Source organism: Salmo salar, chromosome ssa08 (genome assembly GCF_905237065.1).
Source record: "Salmo salar chromosome ssa08, Ssal_v3.1, whole genome shotgun sequence".
Classification (NCBI taxonomy): domain Eukaryota; kingdom Metazoa; phylum Chordata; class Actinopteri; order Salmoniformes; family Salmonidae; genus Salmo; species Salmo salar.
Window position 1 is genome coordinate 25,456,694 of NC_059449.1, and position 16,809 is coordinate 25,473,502.

General features: G+C 42.5%; 1 protein-coding gene across 1 annotated transcript; it reads left to right on the plus strand.

Moving 5' to 3' along the window:
* Positions 1-1,773: 1,773 nt before the first annotated feature.
* Positions 1,774-14,248, plus strand: LOC123744295 (CD209 antigen-like protein C). The gene is made up of 3 exons (XM_045723230.1): positions 1,774-2,025; positions 13,211-13,300; positions 13,550-14,248. The coding sequence occupies exons 1-3, from the start codon at positions 1,944-1,946 to the stop codon at positions 14,218-14,220; spliced, it is 843 nt and encodes a 280-aa protein (XP_045579186.1). The 5' UTR covers positions 1,774-1,943; the 3' UTR covers positions 14,221-14,248.
* The last annotated feature ends 2,561 nt before the right edge of the window (positions 14,249-16,809 follow it).

The following is a 16,809-nucleotide window of genomic DNA, read 5'->3' on the forward strand; positions in this document are numbered from 1 at the left end:
CAGCTAGACAGAGTGGGGGGGAGATACAGAGAGACACAGCTAGACAGAGTGGGGGGAGAGATACAGAGAGAGACACAGCTAGACAGAGTGGGGGGGAGATACAGAGAGAGACACAGCTAGACAGAGTGGGGGGAGATACAGAGAGACACAGCTAGACAGAGTGGGGGGGAGATACAGAGAGACACAGCTAGACAGAGTGGGGGGGGAGATACAGAGAGAGACACAGCTAGACAGAGTGGGGGGAGATACAGAGAGAGACACAGCTAGACAGATATAGAGAGAGACATTTAGACCCCCTCCCCCCTCTCCGGAAGAGGAAAGGAGAAGTGTGAGTAAACATCTCTGAATAACCATTCTCTCTGGTGTCCATGTCAGACAGGATACAGTAAATATAGACCACAGACCCTGTCTGAGAAAGACAGAGACATCTCTGAATAACTATTATCTCTAGTGTCCATGTCACACAGGAGACAGTAAATATAGACCTCAGGCCCTCTCTGAGAAAGATAGAGACATCTCTGAATAACTATTCTCTCTGGTGTCCATGTCACACAGGAGACCGTATAGAATGATACAACTCTACATGGTCATTGATGGTCGACCACAGAGGGCCAGACTCACAGGGTCCCATTTTACTCCATGTAAAAATATTGTCACTTCTTTGCTTTAATCACATGGTAAAACGTATATACACTGTTGTAAACTAAACTAATATAAACTAAATATACAAACTAATCTACACTGTTGTAAACTAAACTAATATAAACTAAATATACAAACTAATCTACACTGTGGTAAACTAAACTAATATAAACTAAATATACAAACTAATCTACACTGTGGTAAACTAAACTAATATAAACTAAATATACAAACTAATCTACACTGTGGTAAACTAAACTAATATAAACTAAATATACAAACTAATCTACACTGTGGTAAACTAAACTAATATAAACTAAATATACAAACTAATCTACACTGTGGTAAACTAAACTAATATAAACTAAATATACAAACTAATCTACACTGTGGTAAACTAAACTAATATAAACTAAATATACAAACTAATCTACACTGTAGTAAACTAAACTAATATAAACTAAATATATAAACTAATCTTCACTGTGGTAAACAAACATGGTTTTCAGAAAATAAGTCTGCAGTCACATGGTGGTGGTATGTGTCATACTATTGGTTAGACAGTTTCCCCCTTTAATGAGGTTGACAGTTAAAACTGTCTCTTACATTAGACTGAGTCACACAGAGGCTCCAGCTGTGCAGAGAACAGACACAAACCTACAACTGAGATAACAGCAGACTTTACAGCAGTAGAAGTTACAGCAGTAGAAGTTACAGCAGTAGAAGTTACAGCAGTAGAAGTTACAACGGTAGAAGTTACAACAGTGACGTTACAGCAATAGAAGTTACGGTAGTAGAAGTTACAGCAGTAGAAGTTACAGCAGTAGAAGTTACAGCAGTAGAAGTTACAGCAGTAGAAGTTACAGCAGGAGAAGTTACAACAGTAGAAGTTACAGCAGGAGAAGTTACAGCAGTAGAAGTTACAGCAGTAGAAGTTACAGCAGGAGAAGTTACAGCAGTAGAAGTTACAGCAGTAGAAGTTACAGCTGTAGAAGTTACAGCAGGAGAAGTTACAGCAGTAGAAGTTACAACAGTCGAAGGTACAGTAGTAGACGTTACAACAGAAGTTACAGCAGTAGAAGTTACAGCAGTAGAAGTTACAGCAGGAGAAGTTACAACAGTAGAAGTTACAACAGTAGAAGTTACAGCAGTAGAAGTTACAGCAGGAGAAGTTACAGCAGTAGAAGTTACAACAGTAGAAGTTACAACAGTAGAAGTTACAGCAGGAGAAGTTACAACTGTAGAAGTTACAAGACTAGCAGTTACGATTTGAAGACAAAGAACCTAATTTAATAAATACCATGGATATGGATGATTGTATATATGCCAATCAAAGACCCATAAAGCCCCGCAAGAAGGATGGAGTGGGTGATCAACATTCAGGTAACAGTTTATCCTGTTATAATGCTAGACACACACACACACTTACACCCCAACACACACACACTTACACCCCAACACACACACACACACACACACACACACACACACACACACACACACACACACACACACACACACACACACACACACACACACACACTATAAATACAGACATTTCTCATTTAAATTAATATTCACACCCCTGAGTCAATACATGTTAGAATCCCTTTTGGCAGCGATTACAGCTGTGAGTCTCTGGGTGAGTCTCTAAGAGCTTTGTAGACCTGGACAATATTTGCCCATTATTCTTTTCAAAATTATTCATGCTCTGTCAAATTGGTTGTTGATCATTGCTTGGCAATCATTTTGAAGTCTTTTCATAGATTTGCAAGCAGATTTAGATCACAACTGTAACTCTGCAAACTCCAGTGTAGATTTGGCCTTGTGTTGTAGGTTGTCTGGTGGAAAGCAGACTGAACCAGGTTTTCTTCTAGGATTTTTCCTGTACTGAGCTCCACTCTATGATTTTTTTTATCCTGAAAAACTCCCCATTCCTTAACAATTACAAGCATACCGATAACATGATGCAGCCACCACTATGATTGAAAATATTGAGAGGTACTCAGTAATGTGTTGTGTTGGATTGCCCCCCTGTATTCAGTACAAAAAGTGAATTGCTTTGCCACATTTCTTTGCAGTATTACTTTAGTGCCTTGTTGCAAACAGGATGCATGTTTTGGAATCTTTTTTATTCTGTACAAGCTTCCTTCTTTTCACTCTGTCAAGTAGGTTAATATTGCGGAGTAACTACAATGTTGATCCATCCTCAGATATCACCCTTCCGTATCTGTGGTGAAATGTGGCAGAGCAGGAGCGATGTTTGTCAGACCATGAGACATCCTGAAAATCGGTCTTCTCTCAAAATCTTACGTAGCGTCCGAACGGTTTGGCCAACAAACTATTATAACCACTCTATTGAAAGCTGAGACTCTCACAAACGTGTTGGGGTTCTCCATTTAGGACGTCTACAACCCTCACCAGACTCTGAAGGTCCCCAGTACCAGTTTAAAACATTTATGGACGTATATATGGAGATAGTTTAGTGCCTAAAATAAGGGGATAAATACATGTAAAAAATATAAATAAAATGTTTCCTGATCTTTCTAATATCTCTCAGATATAGGACAGACACTTCAGAACAAACTTCCTTTTGATATTTTTGGGGACTATCTGTTGTTCCATGTAGTGAATCTGTTATTCAATGTGTTTCTATTGGCTAATACTATAAATGCCAAATACAATGCTTAATGCAATAGTTTTTTTTCACTTTAAAAAAAAATACTTTAATGTGTCTTAAAATTCTAAATCAAATAGCAAAAAAAATCTTGGTATGACCATCTTAAAACAATTGCATATGTTGGCTCAGACCCTCCCCCTCCCCCAGCTCAGACCCTCCCCAGCTCAGACCCTCCCCCGGCTCAGACCCTCTCCCAGTTTAGACTCTAGAGGGTTTAACACTATAATTGCACACACAGTGATTCATTGCAACTTACTATGTGACTTGTTTAGCAAATGATTCCTGAGCTTATTTAGGTTGAAGTGGTTGAATACTTATTGAATCAAAACATTTCAGTTTTTCATTATATATAATATAATATATAACATTAATATATATAACAGGTCAGTATATATATTATAGTATATTATGTTATAACAGGTCAGTATATATATATATATATATTGTGTAAACATAATTCCTCTTTGACATTATGGGGTATGGTGTGCAGGTCAGTGACAAAACATCATTTAAAATTCAGTCAGTAACTACAAAATGTGGAACAATGCACTTTTCTGAAGGCACTAGCTACCTCTATTACCTCGTACCCCTACACATCAGCTTGGTACTGGTACTCCCTGTACATAGCTACCTCTATTACCTTGTACCCCTACACATCAGCTTGGTCCTGGTACTCCCTGTACATAGCTACCTCTATTACCTCGTACTCCTACACATCAGCTTGGTCCTGGTACTCCCTGTACATAGCTACCTCTATTACCTCGTACCCCTTCACATCAGCTTGGTACTGGTACTCCCTGTACATAGCTACCTCTATTACCTCGTACCCCTTCACATCAGCTTGGTCCTGGTACTCCCTGTACATAGCTACCTCTATTACCTCGTACCCCTACACATCAGCTTGGTACTGGTACTCCCTGTACATAGCTACCTCTATTACCTCGTACCCCTACACATCAGCTTGGTACTGGTACTCCCTGTACATAGCTACCTCTATTACCCTCGTACCCCTACACATCAGCTTGGTACTGGTACTCCCTGTACATAGCTACCTCTATTACCTCGTACCCCTACACATCGTCTTGGTCCTGGTACTCCCTGTACATAGCTACCTCTATTACCTCGTACCCCTACACATCAGCTTGGTACTGGTACTCCCCTGTACATAGCTACCTCTATTACCTCGTACCCCTACACATCAGCTTGGTACTGGTACTCCCTGTACATAGCTACCTCTATTACCTCGTACCCCTACACATCAGCTTGGTACTGGTACTCCCTGTACATAGCTACCTCTATTACCTCGTACCCCTTCACATCAGCTTGGTCCTGGTACTCCCTGTACATAGCTACCTCTATTACCTCGTACCCCTTCACATCAGCTTGGTACTGGTACTCCCTGTACATAGCTACCTCTATTACCTCGTACCCCTTCACATTGGGGCGGCAGGTAGCCTAGTGGTTAGAGTGTTGGACTAGTAATTGGAAGGTTGCAAGATTGAATCCCCGAGCTGACAAAGTAAAAATCTGTTGTTCTGTCCCTGAACAAGGCAGTTAACCCACTGTTCCTAGGCTGTCATTGAAAATAAGAATTTGTTCTTAACTGACTTGCCTCGTTAAATAAAAATACATTAAAAATAAAACATCAGCTTGGTACAGTGCATACAGTAAATATAGACCTCAGGCCTTCTCTGAGGAACATAGAGACATCTCTGAATAACTATTATCTCTGGGGTCAATGTCACACAGGATACAGTAAATATAGACCTCAGGCCTTCTCTGAGAAACATAGAGACATCTCTGAATAACTATTATCTCTGGTGTCCATGTCACACAGGATACAGTAAATATAGACCTCCGGCCCTCTCTGAGGAACATAGAGACATCTCTGAATAACTATTATCTCTGGTGTCCATGTCACACAGGATACAGTAAATATAGACCTCAGGCCCTCTCTGAGGAACATAGAGACATCTCTGACTAACTATTATCTCTGGTGTCCATGTCACACAGGATACAGTAAATATAGACCTCAGGCCTTCTCTGAGGAACATAGAGACATCTCTGAATAACTATTATCTCTGGTGTCCATGTCACACAGGAGACAGTAAATATAGACCTCAGGCCTTCTCTGAGAAAGATAGAGACATCTCTGAATAACTATTCTCTCTGGTGTCCATGTCACACAGGATACAGTAAATATAGACCTCAGGCCCTCTCTGAGGAACATAGAGACATCTCTGAATAACTATTATCTCTGGTGTCCATGTCACACAGGATACAGTAAATATAGACCTCAGGCCTTCTCCGAGGAACATAGAGACATCTCTGAATAACTATTATCTCTGTTGTCCATGTCACACAGGATACAGTAAATATAGACCTCAGGCCTTCTCTGAGGAACATAGAGACATCTCTGAATAACTATTATCTCTGTTGTCCATGTCACACAGGATACAGTAAATATAGACCTCAGGCCCTCTCTGAGGAACATAGAGACATCTCTGAATAACTATTATCTCTGTTGTCCATGTCAAACAGGATACAGTAAATATAGACCTCAGGCCTTCTCTGAGGAACATAGAGACATCTCTGAATAACTATTATCTCTGTTGTCCATGTCACACAGGATACAGTAAATATAGACCTCAGGCCCTCTCTGAGAAAGATAGAGACATCTCTGAATAACTATTATCTCTGGTGTCCATGTCACACAGGATACAGTAAATATAGACCTCAGGCCCTCTCTGAGGAACATAGAGACATCTCTGAATAACTATTATCTCTGTTGTCCATGTCACACAGGATACAGTAAATATAGACCTCAGGCCTTCTCTGAGAAAGATAGAGACATCTCCGAATATCTATTCTCTCTGGTGTCAATGTTTAACAAGAGACAGCAGTTATTCTTTGTGAGTGCTCCGTCTTGCATATAGCTATCTGCAGTTCATCACAGACAGACAGACAGACAGACAGACAGACAGACAGACAGACAGACAGACAGACAGACAGACAGACAGACAGACAGACAGACAGACAGACAGACAGACAGACAGACAGACAGACAGACAGACAGACAGACAGACAGACAGACAGACAGACAGACAGACAGACAGACAGACAGACAGACAGACAGACAGAGAGGAGGTACAGAAGGAGAGAGATGGAGAGAAAATATTTCTGTGAACCTTACACATTTAGGCCTCCCCCTCCTCCCTTCCACAGAAGTAGAAAGAAGTAGTGTGAATAAACATCTCTGAATAACTATTATCTCTAGTGTCCATGTCACACAGGAGACAGTAAATGTAGACAACAGGCCCTCTCTGAGAAAGATAAAGACATCTCTGAATAACTATTCTCTCTGGGGTCAATGTCACACAGGACACAGCATAGTGTATAAAACTCTACATGGTCATTGATGGCCGACCACAGAGTGCAAGACTTAATGCAGCATTTCCCAAACTCAGTCCTGGGAACCCCAAGGTGGGCACGTTTTAGTTCTTGCCACAACACTACAAAGATAATAATTAACTCTTCATCATCAAGCTGTGATTAGTAGAATCCACTGTGTAGTGATACGTAACCTCTCAGAACTACAGTCATGCTCTGTGATGTGTGTGTGAACTCACAGGGTCCCATTTTACTCCATGTAAATATATTCAATGCTTTAATCACATGTATATACATCAAAATGTATATACATTGTGGTAAACTAAACTAATAGAAACGAAATATATAAACTAATTCACACTGTGGTAAACTAAACTAATATAAACGAAATATACAAACTAATCTTCACTGTGGTAAACTAAAGTAATATAAACTAAATATATAAACTAATCTACACTGTGGTAAACTAAACTAATATAAACTAAATATACAAACTAATCTTCACTGTGGTAAACTAAACTAATAAAGAGTAAATATACAAATGAATCTACACTGTGGTAAACTAATATAAACTAAATATACAAACTAATCTACACTGTGGTAAACTAAACTAATATAAACGAAATATACAAACTAATCTACACTGTGGTAAACTAAACTAATATAAACTAAATATATAAACTAATCTACACTGTGGTAAACTAAACTAATATAAACTAAATATACAAACGAATCTACACTGTGGTAAACTAAACTAATATAAACTAAATATACAAACTAATCTACACTGTGGTAAACTAAACTAATATAAACTAAATATACAAACTAATCTACACTGTGGTAAACTAAACTAATATAAACTAAATATATAAACTAATCTTCACTGTGGTAAACAAACATGGTTTTCAGAAAATAAGTCTGGAGTCATATGGTGGTGGTATGTGTCATACTATTGGTTAGACAGTTTCCCCTTTAATGAGGTTGACAGTTAAAACTGTCTCTTACATTAGACTGAGTCACACAGAGGCTCCAGCTGTGCAGAGAACAGACACAAACCTACAACTGAGATAACAGCAGACATTACAACAGTAGAAGTTACAACAGTAGAAGTTACAGCAGTAGAAGTTACAACAGTAGAAGTTACAACAGTAGAAGTTACAGCAGTAGAAGTTACAGTAGTAGAAGTTACAACAGTAGAAGTTACAACAGTAGAAGTTACAGCAGTAGAAGTTACAGCAGTAGAAGTTACAGCAGTAGAAGTTACAGTATTGGAAATTACAACAGTAGAAGTTACAGCAGTAGAAGTTACAGCAGTAGAAGTTACAGCAGTAGAAGTTACAACAGTAGAAGTTACAACAGTAGAAGTTACAGTATTGGAAATTACAAGAGTAGAAGTTACAAGACTAGAAGTTACAATTTGAAGACGAAGAACCTAATTCAATAAATACCATGGATATCGATGATTGTATATATGCAAACCCAAGATCCATCATGCCCTGCAAGAAGGATTGAGTTAGTGATCAACATTCAGGTAACAGCCGGTGCTCATTTAAAAAAATGTATTTAACAGATTTTTATCTTGTCAGCTCAGGGATTTGATCTTGCAACCTTTCGGTTACTAGTCCAAAACTCTAACCACTAGGCTACCTGCTACCTTGAACTCCACCATATGTTAAGGCCAATATATATTCTATAAGAGTGCTGAAAAAAACAACATAGACCAGCATCAATTTCAAGCTGATGCATGCTGGTCAGTGCTGGTCCGATACTGGTCTAGCGTGTTATGATGGCCGACCAGGCTTCATTGTGTTTTTGCTGGTGACCAGTCTCTGCTGTGTTTTGGACACAGTATGCTGGCTTGCAAAGTGACGTATAATTCCTATTGGAATCCAGCCAGAGTGGATTCTTAAAATCTATTTTCAGAATGACTGCCAGGGCTAGAAATGATGAATGAATGAGACTGTCTTAACCAGGCTTCCCCAAATGTTGGCCCAAGGGCCGAATTTGGACCGCATGTGGTTTAATTTGGCCGCTCAAGTTTTCTGAGCATTCTCATTTTCAGGAAATCAGCTCCAAGTGATTTTAATTCTGGAAATCTGTTGCCAAGTATTTCCACGCATAATAGAGAGACACGCGATCAAATATAAAAATAAGCAAATTTTGAATTGATTATGTTTTAGTGAAGTATTATATATGTTTGGGCTTCTTGTGGTCAATTTGCAGTCTCCAAATGATTTCGTATTATGTTCCAACCCCCCGACCATCCACTCGAGAACAAATCAGCCAGAGGCTGAATCTAGTTGATGATCCCTGACCTAAACCATCTAAAATGAAGAAAAAAAAACATTCCACTAACGGGTGCAATAAGTCCTACTAACAGATTGGATTAGTTGAAAGGCCCTGAAAGGTATTGGTAGGTAGGTGGAGCCAGTAGATCTGTCGGTTGGTGGCCTTTACACTGGTGATCGTGACCTCACTTCCTCATTCTATTGTAACAACTATTCCCGAGGAGAGAAAGGGAGGAGGGGTTTGAAGGGGAGCTGTGTTGGCGTCCGTTCTGTGACACCATTGGAAGGACGACACCTGTGGGAGAAGTGTGGGGGATGATTAAGAGGATGGGTGGGGTCAGAAGGGAGTGGGATTATCCAGTGTTAACGAGGTGGTAGGATGTGGCAGTAACAGATGAGGAGAAGGCAGAGATTTACATTTACATTTACATTTAAGTCATTTAGCAGACGCTCTTATCCAGACCGACTAACAAATTGGTGCATTCACCTTATGATATCCAGTGGAACCACCACTTTACAATAGTGCATCTAAATCTTTTAAGGGGGGGGGGTTAGAAGGATTACTTTATCCTATCCTAGGTTTTCCTTAAAGAGGTGGGGTTTCAGGTGTCTCCGGAAGGTGGTGATTGACTCCACTGTCCTGGCGTTGTGAGGGAGCTTGTTCCACCATTGGGGTGCCAGAGCAGCGAACAGTTTTGACTGGGCTGAGCGGGAATTGTGCTTCCTCAGAGGTAGGGGGGCCAGCAGGCCAGAGGTGGATGAACGCAGTGCCCTTGTTTGGGTGTAGGGCCTGATTAGAGCCTGAAGGTATGGAGGTGCCATTCCCTTCACAGCTCCGTAGGCAATCACCATGGTCTTGTAGCGGATGCGAGCTTCAACTGGAAGCCAGTGGAGAGAGCGGAGGAGTGGGGTGACGTGAGAGAACTTGGGAAGGTTGAACACCAGACGGGCTGCGGCGTTCTGGATGAGTTGTAGGGGTTTAATGGCACAGGCAGTGACCCAGCCAACAGCGAGTTGCAGTAATCCAGACGGGAGATGACAAGTGCCTGGATTAGGTCCTGCGCCGCTTCCTGTGTGAGGCAGGGTCGTACTCTGCGAATGTTGTAGAGCATGAACCTACAGGATCGGGTCACCGCCTTGATGTTAGTGGAGAACGACAGGGTGTTGTCCAGGATCACGCCAAGGTTCTTAGCACTCTGGGAGGAGGACACAAGGGAGTTGTCAACCGTGATGGCGAGATCATGGAACGGGCAGTCCTTCCCCGGGAGGAAGAGCAGCTCCGTCTTGCCGAGGTTCAGCTTGAGGTGGTGATCCGTCATCCACACTGATATGTCTGACAGACATGCAGAGATGCGATTCGCCGCCTGGTTATCAGAAGCGGGAAAGGAGAAGATTAATTGTGTGTCGTCTGCATAGCAATGATAGGAGAGACCATGTGAGGATATGACAGAGCCAAGTGACTTGGTGTATAGCGAGAATAGGAGAGGGCCTAGAACAGAGCCCTGGGGGACACCAGATGATGATGGCCAAAGCATTTGTCCAAGTGCATAGCTTGGAAAATGTGTCAGAGGAGGGGCAGAGGGGGAGAGAGAGAACTAGAGAGGAGCATCTTAGAGTACTGGATAGGAGGGATGATGTAAATGATGAATGCAATGTGGAATGATGAATGCAATGAATGCAATGTGGAACCAATCAGGAAGACAGGGAAGGACCCAACAAGGCCAACAAGCTATCGGCCAATAGCTTTAAGGATTAGCCCCTTTTAAGAATTATAGATACAGAACTCCTTTGTGCAATCGAGGTGTCCGATTTTAAAATAGCTTTTCGGTGAAAGCACATTTTGCAATATTCTCAGTAGATAGCCCAGCCATCACGGCTAGCCATTTAGACACCGACCAAGTTTAGCCCTGACCAAAGTCAGATTTACTATTACAAAAGTTTGATTACCTTTGTTGTCTTCGTCAGAATGCACTCCCAGGACTGCTACTTCAATAACAAATGTTGGTTTGGTCCAAAATAATCCATCGTTATATCCAAATAGCGGCGTTTTGTTCGTGCATTCCAGACACTATCCGAAATGGTAAATCCGGGTTATGAGCATGGCACAATTCGTGACAAAACATTTCTAAATATTCCATTACCGTACTTCGAAGCATGTCAACCGCTGTTTAAAATCAATTTTTATGCAATTTTTCTCGTAAAAAAGCGCTAATATTCCGACCGGGAATCTCCTTTTCGGCAAACAGAGGAAAAAACACAAAGACGGGGGCGGCCAGTGCACGCGCCTAAGGCCACAGTACCTTGATCGGCCACTTGAGAAAGGCGATAATGTGTTTCAGCCTGGGGCTGGAATGACGACATTCAGGTTTTTCCCGGGCTCTGAGAGCCTATTGGAGCCGTGGGAAGTGTCACGTTACCGCAGAGATCCTTTGTAATTGAATGAGATGTCAAAGAAAGACAATAAATGGTCAGACAGGCCACTTCCTGTAAAGGAATCTCTCAGGTTTTGACCTGCCATTTGAGTTCTGTTATACTCACAGACACCATTCAAACAGTTTTAGAAACTTTGGAGTGTTCTCTAGCCAAAGCCAATAATTATATGCATATTCTAGTTACTGGGCAGGAGTAGTAACCAGATTAAATCGGTTCTGTTTTTTCTCCAGCCGTGAAAATACTGCCCCCTAGCCATAACAGGTTAAAATAATTGTTATGTTTTTTGTGAACGTTTATCTTGAGTAATTTAGTAAATTGTTAGTAAATTCCCCGGAAGTTTGCGGGGGGTATGCTAGTTCTGAACGTCACATGCTAATGTAAAAAGCTGTTTTTTGATATAAATATGAACTTGATTGAACAAAACATGCATGTATTGTATAACATAATGTCCTAGGTGTGTCATCTGATGAAGATCATCAAAGGTTAGTGCTGCATTTAGCTGTCTTCTGGGTTTTTGTGACATTATATGCTAGCTTGAAAAATGGGTGTCTGATTATTTCTGGCTGGGTACTCTGCTGACATAATCTAATGTTTTGCTTTCGTTGTAAAGCCTTTTTGAAATCGGACAGTGTGGTTAGATTAACGAGAGTCTTGTCTTTAAAATGCTGTAAAATAGTCATATGTTTGACAAATTGAAGTAATAGCATTTCTAAGGTATTTGAAAATCGCGCCACAGGATTCCACTGGCTGTTGCGTAGGTGGGACGAATTCGTCCCGCCTAGCCCAGAGAGGTTAATCAATTTTCACCTAAAATGACATACCCAAATCTAACTGCCTGTAGCTCAGGACCTGAAGCAAGGATATGCATATTCTTGGTACCATTTGAAAGGAAACACTTTGAAGTTTATAGAAATGTGAAAGGAATGTAGTAGAATATAACACATTAGATCTGGTAAAAGATAATACAAAGAAAAAACCAACTGCTCTCTTGTATTTTTTTCGTACCATCATCTTTGAAATGCAAGAGAAAGGTCATAATGTATTATTCTAGCCCAGGTGCAATTTATATATTGCCCACTAGGTGGCACCAGTGTATGTGCAAAGTTTTAGACTGATCCAATGAACCATTGCACTTCTGTTCAACATTTTGATGCAAGACTGCCCAAATGTGCCTAATTTGTTTATTAATAACTTTTCATCTTCAAAATTGTGCACTCTCCTCAAAAAATAGCATGGCATTCTTTCATTGCAATAGCTCCTGTAAATTGGACAGTGTAGTTAACAAGAATTTAAGCTTTCTTCTAATATCAGATATGTCTATGTCCTTGGAAATATTCTTGTTACTTGCAACCTCATGCTAATCTCATTAGCCTACATTAGCTCCACCATCCCATGGAAGGGACACTGATCCCATTAACATCACACAACGAAGGCTGGTTACCTGAAAAAATACAACGAAGGCTGGTTACCTGAAAAAATACAACGAAGGCTGTTCACCTGAAAAAATACAACGAAGGCTGTTCACCTGAAAAAATACAACGAAGGCTGTTCACCTGAAAAAACACAATGAAGTCTGTTCACCAGCCTATGCTGGTCTATGCTGTTTTTTCAGCAGGGGCTGCAACTCAAGCAGCAGAACATTTGAGGTGCCGGAACTCAGTTGTTGTGTTGTGGACCAAGTCAAGCTTGTGTATTTTCCTCAGTGCTTGAAAGAGCAACTCTAACAAATAAACGCATATACATGATAAAGTTCTTATAATAATAATTTGTGCTTCAGTGTGGAAGAGACGTTTCCTAGCTGCTGCAGTGTGTCTGGGGCTGCTGTGTGTTCTCCTACTGGCTGGGATCATAGGCCTCTTACTCTACCGTGAGTTTGATATGTTCTCACTCAAACATTCTTCATCATCAGTGGTGTAACAACCAGGGTTCAATTCCATTTCAATTCCAGTCAATTCAGAATGTAAACCAAATTCCCAATGTTCCTCATTGAAAAGCATTGAAGATAAATGGAATTGGAATTCCAGTGTTCTTCCTGAATTGACTGGAATTTAAATGGAATTGACCCCAACCCTGGTAATGACTGATTAACTTGGTTGTTGATCGTATTATTTCACAGAGAGAAACCTATTGAACAGTTACAACACCCTGACTGCAGAGAGAGACCAGCTACAGGCCAGTTCCAACACCCTGACCAAAGAGAGAGACCAGCTACAGATCAGCTACAACACCCTGACAGCAAAGAGAGACCAGCTACAGACCAGTTATAACACACTGACAGCAAAGAGAGACCAGCTACAGAGCAGTTATAGTTACCTGACTAAAGAGAGAGACCAGCTACAGACCAGCTACAACAACCAGACTGAAGAGAGAGACCAGCTACTGGCCATTATTAATAAATACAGAATATGTCCCCAAGTCTGGAAGAAGTCTGGCTGCAGTTGTTACTACATCTCCCCTGATGAGAAAACGTGGGATGAGAGCAGAAAGGACTGTCAGGCGAGAGGAGCAACCCTGGTGATCATCGACAGCAGAGAGGAACAGGCTTTAATCAAAACATTCAACAAAAAAGACTGGTTTGGTCTGACTGACATAGAAGTTGAGGGAACCTGGAGATGGGTGGATGGCACACCACTGACCACAAGTTACTGGAACAAAGGGGAGCCAAATGATTTGCAAGGTGAAGACTGCGCTTTGGTTGACAACACTCTAAAGGACCCAGTACTGGCTTGGAATGATGTGCCATGTAACCACAAAAATGGTTGGATCTGTGAAAGGCAGGTGTGTTAAGTCTATCAATAACAGGTTGAGGTTGGGAAGAGCTTGGGGGGGCTGGGGTTGGGGAGGGTTGGGAAGAGCTTGGGGGGGCTGGGGTTGGGGAGGGTTGGGAAAAGCTTGGGGGGCTGGGGTTGGAGAGGGTTGGGAAGAGCTTGGGGGGCTGGGGTTGGAGAGGGTTGGGAAGAGCTTGGGGGGCTGGGGTTGGGGAGGGTTGGGAAGAGCTTGGGGAGGGCTGGAGTTGGGGTGGGTTGGGGTTAGGAAGAGCTCACGACGCCAGGACAGCGGAGTCAATCACCACCTCCCGGAGACACCTGAAACCCCACCTCTTTAAGGAATACCTAGGATAGGATAAAGTAATTCTTCTCACCCCCCCCCTAAAAGATTTAGATGCACTATTGTAAAGTGGTTGTTCCACTGGATATCACAAGGTGAATGCACCAACTTGTAAGTCGCTCTGGATAAGAGCATCTGCTAAATGACTTAAATGTAAATGTAAATGTAAATGTGGTTGGGAGAACTGGGGTTTGGGAGAACTTGTGGAGGGCTTGTGTTGGGAAGAGCTTGTGAAGGGCTTGTGTTGGGAAGAGCTTGGGGAGGGCTGGGGTTTGGAAGAGCTTGGGGAGGGCTGGGGTTGGGAAGAGCTTGGGGAGGGCTGGGGTTGGGAAGAGCTTGGGGAGGGCTGGGGTTGGGAAGAGCTTGGGGAGGGCTGGGGTTGGGAAGAGCTTGGGGAGGGCTGGGGTTGGGAAGAGCTTGGGGAGGGCTGGGGTTGGGAAGAGCTTGGGGAGGGCTTGTGTTGGGAAGAGCTTGGGGAGGGCTGGGGTTGGGAAGAGCTTGGGGAGGGCTGGGGTTGGGGAGGGTTGGGAAGAGCTTGGGGAGGGCTGGGGTTGGGAAGAGCTTGGGGAGGGCTGGGGTTGGGGAGGGTTGGGTGGGTGGGTGGATAAGGGCTATATAGGGCCAGGGCAGCAAACCTGACCAACTTGGAATCCAAAAACATGAAGTGCCTGTCTCACTCCAGGACCAGGGTTACCTATCTCTGGGCTAGGGTGTAGGCTGGGTTGAGATCCAGTGGGGTTGAGTCATGATGATGGCTGGGGGAAGGCTGGGTGGAGGCCAAGGGTTATGTGAAGGTTGGAGGGAAGGAGGGATCAATACCAGGGGTGCTGATGGGATGGAGGGGTGGATGCTGGGGTTGTTGAATTGGATGGAGGCCGGGGTAAGACTGTGGAGGAGTAGGGGTGGACGCTAAGGGTGTTTGGTGGGGAGGATGATGGGGAAGGTTTGAGGGAGTAGGGGAAGATGCTGAGTTCAGCAACATGATACTGTAGGTTATTGTTCCATATGGCTGAGTTGACTGTTCAGCTACATGCTACTGTAGGTTACTCTCCCATATGGCTGAGTTGACTGTTCAGCTACTGTAGGTTATTCTCCCATATTTCTGAGTTGACTGTTCAGCTACTGTAGGTTATTCTCCCATATGGCTGAGTTGACTGTTCAGCTACATGCTACTGTAGGTTAATCTCCCATATGGCTGAGTTGACTGTTCAGCTTCTGTAGGTTATTCTCCATATGGTTGAGTTGATTCTTCAGCTACATGCTACTGTAGGTTTTTCTCCCATATGGCTGAGGTGACTGTTCAGCTACATGCTAGTGTATGTTACTCTCCCATATGGCTGAGTTGATTCTTCAGGTACATGCTACTGTAGGTTATTCTCCCATATGGCTGAGTTGACTGTTCATCTACTGTAGGTTATTCTCCCATGTGGCTGAGTTGACTGTTCAGCTACATGCTACTGTAGGTTAATCTCCCATATGGCTGAGTTGACTGTTCAGCTTCTGTAGGTTATTCTCCATATGGTTGAGTTGATTCTTCAGCTACATGCTACTGTAGGTTTTTCTCCCATATGGCTGAGGTGACTGTTCAGCTACATGCTACTGTAGGTTATTCTCCCATATGGCTGAGTTGACTGTTCATCTACTGTAGGTTATTCTCCCATGTGGCTGAGTTGACTGATCAGATACTGTAGGTTATTCTCTATATGGCTGAGTTGACTGTTCAGCTACTGTAGGTTACTCTACCAAGCTACTGTAGGTTACTCTCCCGTGCTACTGTAGGTTACTATCCCAAGCTACTGTAGGTTACTCTCCCATGCTACTCTAGGTTACTCTCCCGTGCTACTTTAGGTTACTCTCCCATGCTACTGTAGGTTACTCTCCCGTGCTACTGTAGGTTACTCTCCAGTGCTACTGTAGGTTACTCTCCAGTGCTACTGTAGGTTACTCTCCCATGCAACTGTAGGTTACTCTCCCGTGCTACTGTAGGTTATTCTCCCATGCTACTGTAGGTTACTCTCCCGTGCTACTGTAGGTTACTCTCCTGTGCTACTGTAGGTTACTCTCCCATTCTGCTGTAGGTTACTCTCATATGCTACTGTAGGTTACTCTCCCATGCTACTGTAGGTTACTCTCCCGTGCTACTGTAGGTTACTCTCCCGTGCTACTGTAGGTTACTCTCCCATGCTACTGTAGGTTACTCTCCCGTGCTACAGTAGGTTACTCTCCCATGCTACAGTAGGTTACTCTCCCATGCTACTGTAGGTTACT